Source organism: Schistocerca gregaria, chromosome 3, assembly GCF_023897955.1.
Source record: "Schistocerca gregaria isolate iqSchGreg1 chromosome 3, iqSchGreg1.2, whole genome shotgun sequence".
NCBI classification, from domain to species: domain Eukaryota; kingdom Metazoa; phylum Arthropoda; class Insecta; order Orthoptera; family Acrididae; genus Schistocerca; species Schistocerca gregaria.
The window spans coordinates 936992060-937009809 of NC_064922.1; the positions used below are offsets into that span (position 1 = coordinate 936992060).

General features: G+C 40.3%; 1 protein-coding gene across 7 annotated transcripts in view; it reads right to left on the minus strand.

Annotated features, from left to right (window-relative positions):
- Positions 1-17750, minus strand: part of LOC126355837 (proton channel OtopLc-like) — a 642361-nt gene that overhangs the window by 118609 nt on the left and 506002 nt on the right. For 4 of the 7 annotated variants that reach the window (XM_050006292.1, XM_050006294.1, XM_050006290.1 and 1 more), the window contains 2 exons: positions 15840-16184; positions 33-110 (listed from right to left, as the gene is read on the minus strand). In XM_050006292.1, coding sequence (XP_049862249.1) covers positions 33-110; positions 15840-16184 — 423 coding nt within the window. The remainder of the gene's footprint in view (positions 1-32; positions 111-15839; positions 16185-17750) is intronic. The other 3 variants (XM_050006296.1, XM_050006291.1, XM_050006295.1) reach the window with 1 other exon arrangement.

Genomic DNA, 17750 nt, shown 5'->3' on the forward strand with positions numbered 1-17750 from the left:
TACAAACACAGCAGCTGCTGTCGAAGACTCACCTGTTGCGGACTCTGCACGAGTCCGCCCTGCAGCTTTTGCTTGGCCAAGTCCTTCATCTTACGTGGGTACTTCTCTCTCTGTGAGGCATAGCAACAACTACTACAACACCTATACATTAACACTGCAGCTAATTGATATTCCAACATGCATTTCCAGCCAACAGTGTCAAGGCAGAAACGAACAGAGAAAATAGAGACACATCTCAACAGTCACATTAATAAATAGATGATTTAGACAAAATTAGAATATTTTTACAAAAAAAAAAATTAAAGCTTATGCTCGAGTCAAACATAACAAAGCAAGAGCCAATAAACATGAAATTGCGGTATTCATTCGTACCATCGTAACAATGTATTTCCTTCAGAAGTAATATACATCCAGAACCATTATTTTTAACAATGGTAAGCCTGCCAACACAGGACAACAAGTAAGCAAATCAGTAACAAATAAATACAGCAAATACAGTAATGAAAATTTATCTTCTTCATTCAGTCAGAAAACTGACTATTTCATATGAAAAAAATAAGAAAAAGTTATCTTCTTTACAAAAAAAATTTGCATTAAAAGTAGGCAATGTACTAACCAAGCACTGGTCCGTTAGTTAAAACAACCAGTTGTAGATTTATGATAATGATAATATTTATGTTTTCATTTTCTGGAAGCAACAAATGTAAGTGGGTGTTGCACAATAGACTGTTACTACAGGAGAAGATTCACTAAAGAGAAGGAAATGACATGCAGAAGGGGAGGGAAGACCATTGGTGTAAGAAACTGTAGCAATAACCGAGGGAAACCACAATACATGACATCCGTAGTTATACATTGAACTGATATAGTGCACAATTCCAGTTGTCGACTGCAACATGGACCCCTACAAAGTAACAGTTTTTATTATCCTTCTATCTCGTTAAGATTTTACATTCCATACCTAGTCTTTCTAGTCCAGTACAAACGCCAGTACTTGAATGCTGAAATGATGGACAAAAGTCCAAGGGCAGTATAGAGCCCATACTCAGTCACAACACAGACCAACATTCTTGGAATCACCAATCAAGAGGTGTGGGAGGGAAGTCACATCTGCTTGCCAGCATTATTCTCTTTTGTATATAATTTCTCCTACAGGGCAGACTGATTTAGGCTGTCTGCCTCTGGCTCACATGTACTCTAGAGTATTCAGCTTTTGCCTCTGTAATACCACAGGTTTGTTCTAATACATTTTAACTTTTGGTCACCCACCACTTTTGTCTATGTGACTGGCATAGGGTATTAAGTACGTACATACTGGAGGGTCGCAATGTAAACCCTAAACTGCAACAAAAAACAGACATTTACTTCATAATTCTGACTTCCACTCACCCCTGACAATCACATCATCTATTCCATCCCCAATCAACTTGCCTTTCTACGCAGCATAATTTAACACAAGTAAGCTAATAGTGTGAAAACATGGTAGAATATCCAAAAACAAATGAGAAAAAGTGAGGATACACATAGGGTAAGAGTGTTGGCTGGAATCAGGGAAAAAAGGAAGTGAGAGAATTAAAAAATAGGAATGATACTGAACAGAGAGGTTTGAGACTTTGCCCATTTAGAAGCCTAACAAGAAGCACACAATGTTCACAGTATCTTTCTCTTTACTTCTCCCATTTCATTCATAGTTATCTTTAAGATCAAGTGTCAGACTAGAATTTCTGCAATAGTGTATGTGTATCTCATTTGAGAACAGTAATAATTTTTACACAGAATATTCTTAGGCGTTAATTATTATATAATATACAATAGAAAATAATGTTTCCCATTTTATAAAACAACAAAACTAAGATATAGTAAAGACATATTATTCTATTTAACAACAAAATTGACTTAACTTATTTACTGCAATTGTTTTGTATACTTCATAGAACTTGAAATGTATGTATGCACATGACTTTAGCATTTGCACGAGCTTGTGATTGCACCTTAATTGTAAACGAATAAAGTTCTCATATTCTGAATAAAACATTCTTGGGTTTCAAGCCACGTCAGTTCAAATAAAATCCTCAGGTTTTCGATGACCATCTCCACCATGTGTATCAGGAGTTCACCGACTGCCAGGACTGCTATGATTTTTCGCTTATATAGGCATGATGACATCATCAGCAGCCAATCAGATAGACCCAATGTGGCGTGCTTGCACAAGTCGACCCGGTGGCGCCAGGGGCCGGCACTACGTTTTAAACTGCTGCTCTTGTGTTGTACATCTGTGTTAGCTTTCTTTCGATGTCCAACGTCCACCCCCATGCACTGCTGAGTGTTTGTCTAAACAAATCTCAGCTGCTTCCTTTATAACGGAGTCCCAATATATGGATGCATAAGCCAACACTTTTGTATTTTCAAACTGTATTTTATGTCTGTTTTCTAGGCAATGCTCTGCTGTGGCTGATTTGTCAAGCTTCCTTTGTTTTATGTGGCACTTGTGTTCAGTACAATGCTCCACAACCATGCGAATTGTTTGTCCGATATACATGCTGCCACATTCACAGGGTACACCATACACGCCGGACACTCTAAGAGCAACGTCATCTTTATCAGGGCGCAACATATCTCGTATCTTGGGGGCGGGCCAAAACACTGGTCTTAGCCCATGTTTCTGCAGCAGATGTCCTAACTTACTGCTAGTTGCTCCACAGTATGGCAGGAATGCAGTCTGTTTGGCCTCTTCTACTGATTCAACAGGTGTCTTTCGTCGGCAGCCCTTGAAAGCATTCGCAATGTCTCTTTTGCTGTATCCGTTTTCCCACCAAAACAGGTTTTAAGTTCTGCAATTCAGACTGTAAGCAGTGGTCGTCAGAGATAATCTTGGCTCTACGAACCAACGTGTTCAGGACCGCCTTCTTGTGTACAGGGTGGTGGAAACTATTGGCGTTCAAGACGATCAGTGTGTGTTGGTTTCTGGTACACTGAATGACCAAGCTGGCCTCCTGCCTTATGCTCAACCAAAACATCCTACAATGGTGGCTTGCCATTCTTCTCCATCTCAACAGTAAATTTAATGTTGGGATTGACACCATTCATGTGATAAACGATCTGCTGTAGTGTATCTTCACCATGAGGCCATATCAGAAAGGTGCCATTAACATACCGTAGAAAGCAAGACGGCCGTAATGTCGCAGTTTGCAGAGCCTGCTCCTCAAAGTGCTCCATGAAGAAATTTGTGACTGCTGGAGCACTTTGAGGAGCAGGCTCTGCAAACTGCGACATTACGGCCATGTCGCTTTCTACGGTACGTTAATGGCACCTTACTAATCTACATCTACCTACATCTACATTTATACAGTAAGTTAGAACATTTGCTGCAGAAACATGGGCTAAGACCAGTGTTCCAGCCTGCCCCAAAGATACAAGATATGTCACGCCCTGATAAAGACGACATTGTTCTTTGAGTGTCCGGCGTGTATGGTGTACCCTGTGAATGTGGCAGCATGTATATCGGACAAACAATTCGCACGGTTGCGGAGCGTTGTACTGAGCACAAGCGCCATCTAAAACAAAGGGAGGTTGACAAGTTGGCCATAGCGGAACATTGCCTAGAAAACGGACATAAAATACAGTTTTAAAATATAAAAGTGTTGGCTCATGCATCTACATATTGAGACTCCATTATAAAGGAAGTGGCTGTGATTTCAACAGAGACTGGGGTACACACTCAGCAGGGCATGGGGGCGGGCATTGGACATTGAAAGAAAGCAAAGACAGATGTGCAACAAGGGAGTGGCAATTTCAAACATGGCACCTGCCCCTGGTGCTACCTGAAGTCACCGGTGCTGGCACGGGCAATAGCTATGCTAGCTGCCCGGGTCGGCTTATGCATGCGTGTCACATTGGGTCTATCTGATTGGCTGCTGTTGATGTCATCATGCCTATATAAGCAAGAAACCGTAGCAGCCCTAGCAGTCAGTGAACTCCTGACGACGATGGCGGAGATGGTCATCGAAAGCTCGAGGATTTTATTCGAATTGACGCAGCTTAAAAACTGAGAACTTTTATTCGTGTATGCTGTTGCAAAAGACTGAGGACACTTCCCATAATGCCTAAGGAATCTTTCAAATGAAAACATAAACGAAATGTAAGATTCTCTTTGGATATTCATCTACCACAGTGTTACAGTAGTAAATTCTTGTGTATTAATAAACAGCAAAAAATCCCAACTGAATTGCTGAACTGGAGTCACATAAAATGGACAAAAGTATGTTAGGATCGATTAATTATAACTAATAACGTTTTAGTAATTTGTATCCTCACAGAGAAAAATGGTTATAGAGTTATGAAAGCCACCAAGATTTGTTTGTTTGGCATGCTATTAGCAAATATAATGCCTATAACACACACACTTAAACTGGGAGCCAGGAAAATATTTCATTAGAAAATAAGGAGGCTAATACCATCTCAAAACAATTATGGCTGGCTAATATTTGAAAGAGCTACTCACAGCATATTGTTCTTTATTGAACCGTTTACTTAAATATTCATTCAGTGCATTCAATACACCAGTGGAATAAGAAAAACAATGTACACATGTACAGACATGATGTATAAATACCGTAACTGAACAGATCACTGAGCAGGGCAGTTAATGCAGTAACTTATAGTATTATTCTGTGGACAGAATAGCTACCATGTATCGAGAAAGATAATGTGGAGCTAATAATAACTGTATATGATTTCTGAAAGGGTGATATGTTTGAAGCACACTAGTTTACTAAAACATTGTACATGTGCCAAGACCATACTGAGAAGCAAAATCCGTAATCAACTGAATTTCATTGAAAATTCGATTGTGATGTTACAGAGAGCCGAATAGTTCCTCTAAAGAACTGCCCAACTTATTGGATATCAGGTGTCAGCTGTGAATCGACACTGGCTCCAGTTGTCCAAGGAAGATGCACATGCATATTGGTTAGGTCCCAGACAGTGGTAATGTAAAAATGCGTGCCTGGACATTCTCATCAGACAATGATTTATTGCTGATCTTATGGCAACTGCAGCACATAGCAGGACCAATTTTGCACCCAGAGCCTCAGTTAGGACCACAAGCAACATAGCTACTATCTTAGCTTCCTCTCTCACCATATCACTCTAACAGACTCAGCTTTTGCATCAGAGGACTGACTTAGAGTTTGCCACCAAGCAGGAAGGGGCAGCTGGCAGAGTTTACCAGGTAGTGACACACAGCAACAACTCTTGGTAAACAGGGACCATTTCATGATGTCATAGCTGTTTGGTTAGTATGTAAAACGAAAGATTCCACTTCGGTTGCTTATGTTCCTATATCATTCTGTGAAGTGTGATATGTTCCAGGAAATATACCTGAACCTTGCCTGAAACATTTTGAATCTTAATCAGCACTAAAGAAGCATTATATAGTAGATGTGAAGTCTTTTACATATAACTTTGGGTATTACTGAATGGGAGCTACAGGCTACAAGTAGTATACAACTCTGGTGCTTGGTAGGGGAACACTTTACTGTGCAATACACATAAAAATCATTTGTCCAGCACATTTTGTACTGTTTTCACACTGTCAGGGATATGTGCTCTTCCAGCAGAACAATATCTGTTCATACAACTCCCATAATAACCAGTGTTCGCCCTAGAATGTCAACTTCTATAGCCTGCATAATCAGTTGACCTTCCTCCAATGAGTGTGTGTTCTGTGTTACTGAAAAATATCTCCTGACAAATTCCAACAACATATGAAAGTGTATATCTTGAGTTGTTCCACATACATGAAGGCTAGCCTCCTTGATAGGATCTTTGAACTAAGAAGATTGGATGAATGAATGTTGGAGTTAGTGATTTGTACAGTCAGGTACTTTATGGCACAGAAAATTTTGGTCAGTGAAGTTAGTCATTACTTTATTAGCTGGCTGATGATATGGCAGATGGTTTGTGTAGTGAAAAGGTTCTTCTGATATCTTACACAAAACATGTCTGTAGGAATGCTTAACCATTCTCGAATCTATATTAATAGGGGAAAAGTAAAATGTTGTCTCCAAAAATCTCAAAAAATTCTTGACAGATTTACTTCAAATACTTACACAATATTCCAATAAACATTTGGACAGACATAGGCTGTATTTTTCTAAAACAACAATGTACAGATTTCCTGTTAGAATTAGAAGCAACTGTGAAAAAGAAAATGCTATGCTGTAACAATGTGTAGTTTCATTTCCTTTCTCACAGTCAATTTTAACTATGATAGCAGAGCACTTTAACCATTATGCAAATTGTTTCTTCCATACATAATGTTTCTCCACATATATAATTTTAAACAAAAATGGTGTACACAACAATGCATTTTTTTTAAAGGAAACCTGTGTGTTATGAAAGTTGAATTTATGGTTTACCACCTTATGATCAGACTACAAGTGTACACTCAGTATCATTTGAAACTTTGTAATGCTACCTGTTTGCAGATAAAAACCATGCAAATTAAAACCATTGAAGCTACTGTCCTCACAGCTAGAGAGGTCTCCTCTAACCCCATATACCAGTGATTCCAACTGAGTTATCCATTCAATTTAAACAAATCAACATTTTCCTTGCATAACAACAAAAGCAGCTCACAGTCAGACATTTAAATATGTTGGAACTGATTTACAATTAGTGTGTTTAAACCATGGTCAATTGTATGTGCTATTTCACTAACTTACCACACAGTATCTCAAACACTAAATCTATATTCTATACTATTAGGACACAGTCTATAACAACCATATAGCAAAGTCATATCGAGGAATAAAAATACGCATCTTAACAATTCCCACAGATACCCAGCTACCAAACATATGTGGCAACAGCAAAGCATTGCCAGGTTCCCTAGTACAAATTTTTTTTCAAGGATTTACAGGAGATGTTACAAATGAACTTTATAAGTAATTATAGTAGTAAAAAAAAGAAACAACCAGAAGAAAACCCATCTAAAATATAATCAAATTAAAACATTATATGTGTACTAAAGATAAAGAATGGGGGTGAGAAAAGTAGAATAATTTTCTTTTGGATTAGTTAGTGAGGAATATCTAACAAACAAAAAATAAGAGCTGTCAACGAAATGTGAGACACTGTTACTGACAATGACAGTGGTCTGTTTCTAAGCATATAACAATGCAAAAGTTATTTGAAAAAGAAATATGGTGAAACAAAGAATGCAAACATATTGTTTAAGAGAGTCAGGAATAAAACACACAGATGTCACAAAAAGGAGGTAAAAAAGTTACCCATTGATGAGAATAAAGAAAACTAAAAACCAACACACAGACTCCTAATAGAGCAGGAAAAATGTCAGAGTATTTACTTGTACAAGGTGTTTAATGCACACTTGTGCATAACACCTTGTACAAGTAAACTCTAACATTTTTGCTGCTCTGTTAGGAGTCTGTGTGTTGGTTTTTAGTTTTCTTTACAGAAAGGTATCACTGCCACACAGCCCCCGGCACTGTGGCTGGAAGATGACCTTGGCAAAAATTTACCATTACCAAGAAACACCCGCTTGCTGGTAATTACCTGGATTTATGAGAGATTGTAGCACCATAACTCTTTCTGCAAGGCAGATGCTGTCAGCTGAAACAGTATGGCCCAGGAAAGTGACCTGAGTCTGTTACCACCCCCCCCCCCCTCCCCCAATGGTCAAAACAACCGTCTGCACAATCACAGATGATGTTCGTCCACTTGCACAGAAGTTCTTTAAGTATGTCATTAAAGAAATGTTGCCCTTTCTGAGTGGCATTCTTTAGGCAAAAATGCATGAACAAAAATTTGAATAAACTGAAATGGTATAATCACTGCCTTCTTTGGGCCATCACTACTGGCTACTGGTATCTGATGATATGCCGTTTTAGTCAAGAAAGCTAAGAACCTTCATGTAGGCCAATGCACATCCGAAGTCTTGTATTTTAGACACCAGCTACATGACCAGGATTGTTCTCACATTTAAGGTCTGATAATCCAAACATGACCTTCACAAGCCATCTTTCTTGCAAACTAAGTGAGGGGCAAAGACCATGAGCTGTCTGGCAAACAACTACTGACCCTAATGTTTTGTCAAAGACTGTCTTCTTCTGTCAGTTGCAATTCTGGATGTGCACAGAGAGACTGACTGTGCTGGTATTGTACAGATGTAATGTACTGTGTTGTGTTTGATTTCATTGTGGTGGACTTACTCTTGCGACACATTTGCTAACTCTCTTGTGGGGTCATCTGAAGGCTTATGCTTTTCAGCTGTGCAATGTTCTTTCCAGTGGAATGTGTTATCAATTCTCTGTAGTACCCCTTATGTCAGATGATCTTTGGTCTCCGACACTGTACTGCTGTCCACTAACAAAAGGAGGCCGCCAATTGTGAAATTCAGATTCGATTTATACTGCGCATAATAAAAGCTCATGGCCAGAGGTGTATTGTGGCAAAGCACCAAGATGCACTTCTCAGCCGTTGTCGAGAAAATCGATGGTTAAAAGAAACCATTGCGGTGAAATACTCTCTACGATTAATAATTTTCTACAGCGTCGTGGTGCAGCAGTAAGCGCTCAGGTTCGAAATTCCGAAGGTCGCCGGATCGAATCTCGCGCCGTGCAACCAAGTATTTGTTTTTTGTAATTCAAATGTACACACACACACACACACACACACACACACACACACACAGACGCAAGCAGACATATTTAAAGGCAAAGAGTTTGGGCAGAGATGTCAGTCGAGGCGGAAGTGCAGAGACAAAGATGATGTTGAATGACAGGTGAGGTATGAGTGGCAGCATTTTGAAATTAGCGGAGATTGAGGCCTGGTGGATAACGAGAAGAGAGGATATATTGAAGGGCAAGTTCCCATCTCCGGAGTTCGGATAGGTTGGTGTTGGTGGGAAGTATCCAGATAACCCGGACGGTGTAACACTGTGCCAAGATGTGCTGGCCGTGCACCAAGGCATGTTTAGCCACAGGGTGATCCCCATTACCAACAAACACTGTCTGCCTGTGTTCATTCATGCGAATGGACAGTTTGTTGCTGGTCATTCCCACATAGAAAGCGTCACAGTGTAGGCAGGTCAGTTGGTAAATCACGTGGGTGCTTTCACACATGGCTCTGCCTTTGACCGTGTACACCTTCCGGGTTACAGGACTGGAGTAGGTGGTGGTGGTGGGAGGGTGCATAGGACAGGTTTTACACCGGGGGCAGTTACAAGGGTAGGAGCCAGAGGTAAGGGAAGGTAGGTGCACAACCAGCACATCTTGGCACAGTGTTACACCGGTTGGGTTATCTGGATACTTCCCACCAACACCAACCTATCCGAACTCCAGAGATGGGAACTTGCCCTTCAATATATCCTCTCTTCTCATTATCCACCAGGACTCAATATCCGCTAATTTCAAGTTGCCGCCACTCATACCTCACCTGTCATTCAACATCACATCATCTGTGCCTCTGCACTTCCACCTCGACTGACATCTCTGCCCAAACTCTTTGCCTTTAAATATGTCTGCTTGTGTCTGTATATGTATGGATGGTATATACCTATCCTTTTTTCCCCCTAAGGTAAGTCTTTCTGCTCCCGGGATTGGAATGACTCCTTACCCTCTCCCTTAAAACCCACATCCTTTCGTCTTTCCCTCATCTTCCCTCTTTCCTGAAGAAGTAACCGTTGGATGCGAAAGCTAGAAATTTTGTGTGTGTGTTTGTGTGTTTTATTTATTGTGCCTGTCTACCGGCGCTTTGGCGCTTTCCCGCTTGGTAAGTCTTGGAATCTTTGTTTTTAATATATATATATATATACACACCTTTACCTTTTACCCAAATGAATACAGACTCATTTACAGATATTTTCCTCCTATTACGTGTATACAAAGACAAAGCAGAAGTGGACATATAAGCAGATTTACCAAAGTCTTTATTAGCAAGTTCAGCCATATGGTAGGTGCGAAAAGCAATAATGTCTCTGTCAATGAAACTTTCAAGTCCGGGTACATTTGGTACTCCAGAACCTCCACGGACAATAGCTACAGTGAACCATCAGTTACCATGACCAAAAGAATCATTAATATCTAAACTAAAATTAAGACGACAACCACAGAAAACAGAAGGTCCGTCCAGCAAGGCTTGAGAAGCAACAGACTTGAATGGTATACGACTCTTCTTGTCTCCAGCTGTTGTTGCAAATTCGATGTTCTCGATAGTTTTGTAGACTGTCTGTTTCGAACGGCAACGGTATCTTCTGTACGGCATCTTGGCAGCGTTCAATGTAGTTGCCTGTGCAGCAGCAGCAGCGCGAATGAGCCGCTGCGTGGCGCTCGCTCGCTTATATAGAAGTCCGATATCACGTGCCCTTGAGTCGGACTTAGAATATTTCAGCCTGCCAGCGGCGCGTTACCCCAGATGGGAGCACTGGGTGTTCTAGGTGCTCCTGTCCGCAGTACGCTAAGTCCACCGCTGGCACGCTGCCAAGATTGTGTAAGCTGTTCGGCGGGTTGCGTCGGCCCCCTTAGTAGGCGTAACATGCTGTTGCATCCGCTGATACCGTCGCCGTTCGAAACAGACAGTCTACAAAACTATCGAGAACATCGAATTTGAATTACAAAAAACTAATAATAAAAAAAATTGCATGGTGCGAGATTCAATCTGGCGACCTTCGGATTACGAACCTGAGCGCTTACCGCTGCGCCACCACGCTGTAGAAAATTATTAATCGTAGAGAGTATTTCACCGCAGCGGTTTCTTTTAACTGTCGATTTACTCAACAACGGCTGAGAAGTGCATCTTGGTGCTTTGCCACATTACACCTCTGGCCATGAGCTTTTATTATGCGCAGTATGAATCGAATCTGAATTTCACAATTGGCGGCCTCCCCTTGTAAGCTTAACAACTGTGCTTTGTGTAAGTCAACTGCTAATGCAAAATAGGCTAGGGAGTTAGTGTCTAATACAAGTTCTGAAATATCAGTGATCATGAAAGTGGAGAAGCTGACATTGAAGGTGAACACTTTTTGTCTGTAAGTAGGTTGACTGAATAGTTATTAACTGCCTTAAATAGTGGCTGAATATCCTGTTTGTTATGCAGTGCGTAGCTGATAGCCAGCAAACTGATAATGGAGTCAGTTTCTGCCAGGAAAGTTTTGCTGATATGTTTGTCTGATACTTTCAGTACTTTCGGCATGACTGAATACGTGTGAAGGGTGTGGCTGTTGCTGATGGCATGTTGACATCGCACTGCGACTGTAGACACCTTGGCCCTTTAAGAGCATGGTGACATACATTTTGTGGTATCTTGGCTGAAATGTTTCTGGTACCAGCATACTTCAAGCAAGTCTTGCTGCTGGTGTTGCATTTCACATGGTAATGCTGCTGGTTTGAACTCACCTCGGTCTTGATTACTGACATCTTGTCATCACTGCTGCATGTGCAACTGCATTATCATTGCCTCCACTGTAGCTCTGAAGCCCCTGATCTGATGTGAAACGCTCGATGGGTAACACAATGTGATAACTGAGAAGTCTGGAGTTTTAGTTCAGTTGAGATTAGCTGACCATGGTTGATTTCGTTTGACAGGTCTGGTAATACCACTGTAACTGTTGGATTGACTCTACTGTTACACAGACACTATCTGTGGCCTGCATTTATCTGTTGGGTGATACCTCCTCATAAAGCACCAATGTCATCCACTCTTTAGCCAGAAGTTATTGCTACCAAACATGTAAAAAAAAAATTGTCAGATCTGCTGAGTTGACTGTTAAGCTGTGACAGAGGATGTTTTCCCTGAGCCTGCAGATACTTTCAATCTTGCTTAACACTCTTCTGTGACACACCGAGAGTATCCACCATGTTGCAATGCATATGTGTTGTCCAATTAACATGGTCTTCATTGTCCTGGACAGATTTCATGTCCATATTTATCAGAATGTCAAGCTCCAAAGCCTTCACTTCAATCTGGAGCCTGCTAATTTCATTACAAAAGGATGGAATAGCTAGCTGTCATGGCACATTACTCTGTGCGTATCTCTGCTGCTCAATACTTATGCCGTTCACCGAAAGGTATGGGAAACTCTTAATGGGGTCACCAGTTACATGGATTCATGAATTATCCACATAAATAATGACATGTAGTGTGTGGCTTAGCTACTAAATATGATGTAGACATAGAGGACATAGACATTGTTAAAGCACTTCTACAAGGTGATTTGAAAGAGGAAATTTGTGTCAAAATCTCAGAGATTTATTTTCATACAAGAACTGTTGCAGACAAATGTCTCACAACGCTTCAGAAGGCTATTTATGGACTGAAACAAGACAATCACGACTGGAATATTAAGCTGAATGAATCACTCTTAAACTTGAATTTTATGGGAAGTACAGCTGATCAAAGTGATTATCAGATGGGTAATGGAAATACCATTAACTATTGCAATTTATATAGACAACATTTTAATTTTCAGTAATAACCCACAAGAGAAGAACAACTTCAAAAAGAAACTCAAAGAGAAATTTAAATTGAAAGAGCTAGGAAAGGAGTCAAATTGCTTGGTCATCAGAATAACAAAATATCACTAAAGGGGCTACTATAAACAGATGAGGCTCAATATATACAACAAATATTAAATAAAAGCAACATGAAAGATTGCAATCCAGTGTCAATACCTTTGGACAACAGGCAAGTACTTACACAAGAGATGAGACCTAAGGCAGATGGAGAGAGAAAAGCAATGAGAAATATTCTGTATGTATAAGTTGTACACATTATGATGTATGCACACCTGGGAACCAGACCTGACCTCACATATGCAATTGGAGTTTTCAGTCCCTTAAACAATGATCCAGGCATGCCTCAATGGCAGGCAGTTAAAAGAATCACATGACACTAAAATGAGACTAAAGATATTCTATGGAAAAAAAACCAAAGTGTTGCAAAATATGGTGATCCAGACTAAACAGGAGACAAAGAGGACAGGAAGTCACTCACTGATTTTCTGTTTAAAGCACAAGGAGCTGTTATTTTCTGCAGCAGAAAGGAACAAGCCATAGTACCTTTATCAACTACCGAAGCAGGTTATATGATGGCCTCAACTTGTCAAGAGGCACTCTAGCTACAGAGGTTAGAAATGAAAATCTCTCCACACCATGAAAATGACACTACAAAATTTTATTGCGATAAAAAAATGCAGTTGATTTATCCAAAACAAGTGGCTACAGTGGAACAACAAAACATACTGGTATCTGTTCTTTCACACGACACTGTTGGCCGACATGCCCAGCACAACAGACACCATGTATCTATGTATACATTTGATCAAGGGCAGCTCTGGGTACTTTCAATGTGGATGCACCATATATTCCAATTCCCTGTGGGACTCAATGACTGCTACAAGCAGTGGGGATAATGGACGGGGTGCTACTTGTGCATGACACGTTGAGAATTTGAGTCAGTCAGGAAGTGTGCCCTGATGGCCAATGTAGTTCAGGCAACTGTTCTAGAGAAGAGTAGTATCCGGGTTCAAGTCCCAGTCCGGCACAAATTTTCAACCCTCAACATTGATTTATTTCAGAGCCTGTAGGCAGCTGAAGTCCCGATTTCTTTAACTACTTTAATTCATTATTTGTTTGCAGGTACATGTTTGCCATTCTGCTACACAATGAAAACCCCGTGCCTCAAGATAGTAGCCCACTGCTAAAAAGCCAAAACAAAACTGTGCAGACTATCGGTAAAGTGTAGTATAGTGTCATAATTATATTTCTACACTTGAAGGAAAACAACACTGCAACAATACATGCTGGGAAGATGGTTATGTGAAATGAACACTTCCTGTGTGATCTGAATGACTTATAATGAAATGACAGATCATCTCTCTGTGTGGCACAAGTAATTACAACAGAAGGGGAGCCCCCAGCCCTTGAAGACAGGCATTTCACAATTGAGGCAATAGTGGAAAAACTGAAAATCAGTGTGGGTCAGTTTTCAACATTTTGCACAACGACAAAAGTCATCCGCCCCCACTGGGCTTTGTGATTGCTCAGACACTTTCACGCATTAGAACTGAGGCAACAGCCAAAATGTTACATCTCTGTCAGGCTAATCCAGATGACTTCTTTAGCCACTGTATCACCATGGAGTAGTGCTGGGTGTATCACTATCATCCAGAGACAAGGGAGCAAAGCAAGTAGAGGAAACTTGTGGATTCATCATCACTGAAAAAGCTGAAGTTCCAACAATAATCAGGCAAGGTGATACTAAGTGATTTTTGAGACTACAGTGGTGCAATACTAATATACTGTACATGTAATGGCCAAATCATCAGAGGAGCATACTACCAAAATCTCTTGCCAATGTTACGTGAGACCACCAAGACAAAGTATTGCAGGAAGCTGCTGAAGGGGATACTTTGCTTCATGACACTGCCCCAGCTCATTCCACAGAGGACACAGTCAAACATGTTGCTTCTTTGGGCAATCAAATTTTGTCTCACCACCCAGAATCTCCTGTAGTGGCACCCAATGACTACTTCCCCTTTTCTCAGAAACCTTTGTACAGCGAGTATTGCCAGAATGAAAAATAGTGATTTCTGAAGTAGAATGTTTCTTAAACAGCCCAAATGCATATTTCTGAAACCAAATTCTCTTCCAAGTCATCCATTGTTCAGAAAAATGTCACATTGAAGGGTGAATACGCAAAGAAGGACTGACACCACCACCAAGTTTCATGGTTGGAGCTTGATTTTTGTGAGATGATAATTAAAACAATATTGCTATACCTGATATTTATAACACTGCAAAGACTGCTGTGGGGAGTTACCTGCATAAAACATCTAGCCGCAGAGTTGTCTCCATCAGAGTCAAGTTATTAAAGGAAGTGTGATCTCTTATGTGTATTAGATTACAGATGAGATCTCTGTTTATCATTTGTTCTGGGACCTACCGCTACAGTGTCAATAAATGTTGGACAGGAAAAAGTCCTTTAAAATTCCAGGACACATATCGAATGAAAATGGCATCTGTTCTTTTGGAAATGTCCAAAAGAGTATACACCACATATAAATATGTACATATCAAAACATTACTTCTCCTCCAATCATGAAATTTCCTTCTTAAAGAGTAAATTAAAAAAAAGTTGAGGGGAATCATTAGATTTCTCTGTGACATGTTGCAACATTTTAGTCATATTTATTATGACATAGTGAAGTCATCAGGATTTACAGAAAAAAAGCAAGTAGTTAAACGCATCACAATTCACACAATTCTCTCACTCTGACACTATTTTCCTTCATTTGTATAATCTGCTGCAACACTGAGTGTTTTCATATACCTCTCTCAGGAATTATATACAAATGAATCTTTAGTAAGGAATTTTGTATCTGAAACTTGAAAGCATCAGAATTTTCACACAGTGGACAAAAATATAACATTGGTACTGAGGTGCAAGATAGTAAAATGACATTATCGACAAATGCATGCCTAAATATGAGTACATCTCTTACTGTGTCCATTCTCTCATTTCATTTAAATATATATTTTTATGTGCGTTATAAGGATTAAATTGCGCCAAGCTATGAAACTGAGAAGATTGAATAGAATGCTAAAATCACTGAGAAATATGTGAAATGTACACCAATTGTGATTGCTTATGCTGAGCGTGCTATAAACACTGGAACTTGGTTTACAGTAGCAACAACTCTTTCAATTAATACAAATATTGAGAATGCAGCCACGAGATCCATGCATCCATTTATAAACAGCACAAGCACATGAGTCCTAGGAAGCAGCATACACTATGTTTAATAATCACTACTGTACCTGAAACATTGAGCCTTTATTATTGCCACCAACACCTCCCGGTGTTCCCCCACCTCCATCTCCACCACCACCACCGCCGCCTCCTCCTCCTCCTCCTCCTCCTCCACCACCGCCTCCTCCACCTCCCCCACCACTTTCTGCACTTCCTTTCTCCTTTGCTTCAGCAGCTTTTTTCTTTTTCTTTTTCTTCTCTTTTTCTGCCTTCTTTGCATCAGATTTTTTGACAGGGGGCCGAGGTGGAGGTGCCTGGACCTCTGGTGCACAGCAGGCGCTTTCTTGTAGTAGAAAGCAGAAAACGTACAACAAGAACAGTATGCTCATTCCATACAGATATGTGAAGAAACCCTGTAACAGAGTGAAATAACTAATTATACATGCAGAATAAAATTATATGACACATAACAAAGATGTGAGTTGACAAACTTCTTTAATTATCTCTCATTAATATAACTTCCAGACAAAAATTATCAGGAATTTTTGAAGTATTTTATATAAAGGATGATATTATGAAGAGGATAGATTGCTTTGCAGCATACGGCAAAAATGTTGAGTCACAGACAGGCACAGCGAAAAGACTGTTAAATAAGTAAACTTTCAGCCAGGATGCCTTCCTCTAAATTAGAAAACACGCACAGGCACAGACACATGTGCACTCACCCACCCACCCACCCACCCGCCCACAAATGCAGCCCTCACACACATGACCACTGTCTATGGCTGCCGAGGCTAGTGTGTCCAGACGTCCGAATAAATCCAGACATGTCCTCCTTTTTCTCTCTTTGCCTGGAGTCTGGGCAGATTTTTACGTTGTCCTCTTGTTTTGCAAAGCTGACCTAATAAAATTATATTGGCAATTATTCCTGTTCCGTTGTTCCTTCCTTAAATACTTTATTTACAGATGGCAGCAGGATTGTCAGTTTTATCGATTTTTCACTACTGATCATGGATCAATCCATAAATGATAGCAAATATCGATTATTTAAAATTTGCTTTCCACAATTTCAGTTCTGGATTCATATTGCCTTGGCATTATAGGTTTCATGTCATGAACCCAGTACTTATGTGTGAGTTTGATTTGCTGTTTATTGTAACCGAGTGAGTTTTATAAAATATCTGTCATTGAGAAAATTCGTAATTACTTTTCTATTTACATTATTAGAAAGCAACAGCATGAGAAAAATACGTGGTTGCCTCTTTTCCCAGTCATCGATAGGGTACTGGAAATGTATCTTGCTCTGAAATCTTACTTCCTGTCTGAAACCAAGCCACCAAACATTTTGTTTCAGTTTTTTTGAGAATAAGAAGTAAAGTGAAGTCTACTTACAGCATTTTCTTTCATTGACTTCTGCGTTCAATTCAAATATTCTGCAGATAGAAAAGGAGGACAATTCTGTGCTCAAAGTGACTGAAATTTTAGATTCTGTATGCCAGGTGCTTGAGAAGTGTTTTTGAGGGGGGAGGGGGTTAATGGCGATCAACTACTGAGGTCATTAACGCCCAGTCACAATTGTAAGAGCACTTAGAATCTAGTAAAACTCAAGGGGGGGGGGGGGGGGGAGGAAACACCAGAAAGTTCTTGCAAAGATGCAGATCAAATAAGTGAAAGAGTTAGATGTCTTTGGACAAGCCAGTGAAAGTAAGAAAACGAAGAACATGAGCAGCTGCTCGAGCGTCATCAGCTAAAATATCCTGTAAAGTAGATGGCAGAGACAGGACAACACGAGATTGACTAAAACGGGGACACGACAATAAAACATGGCGCACTGTCAGTGCATGACCACAAGGGCACTGCGGGGCTGGGTCACCGGAGAGCAGGTAGCGGTGGCCAAACCGGCAATGCCCAATCCGCAACCTGGTCAGAAGGACCTCTTGTCGCCGAGATGGTCGGAGGAGTTTGTCCAAGCAGTTGGG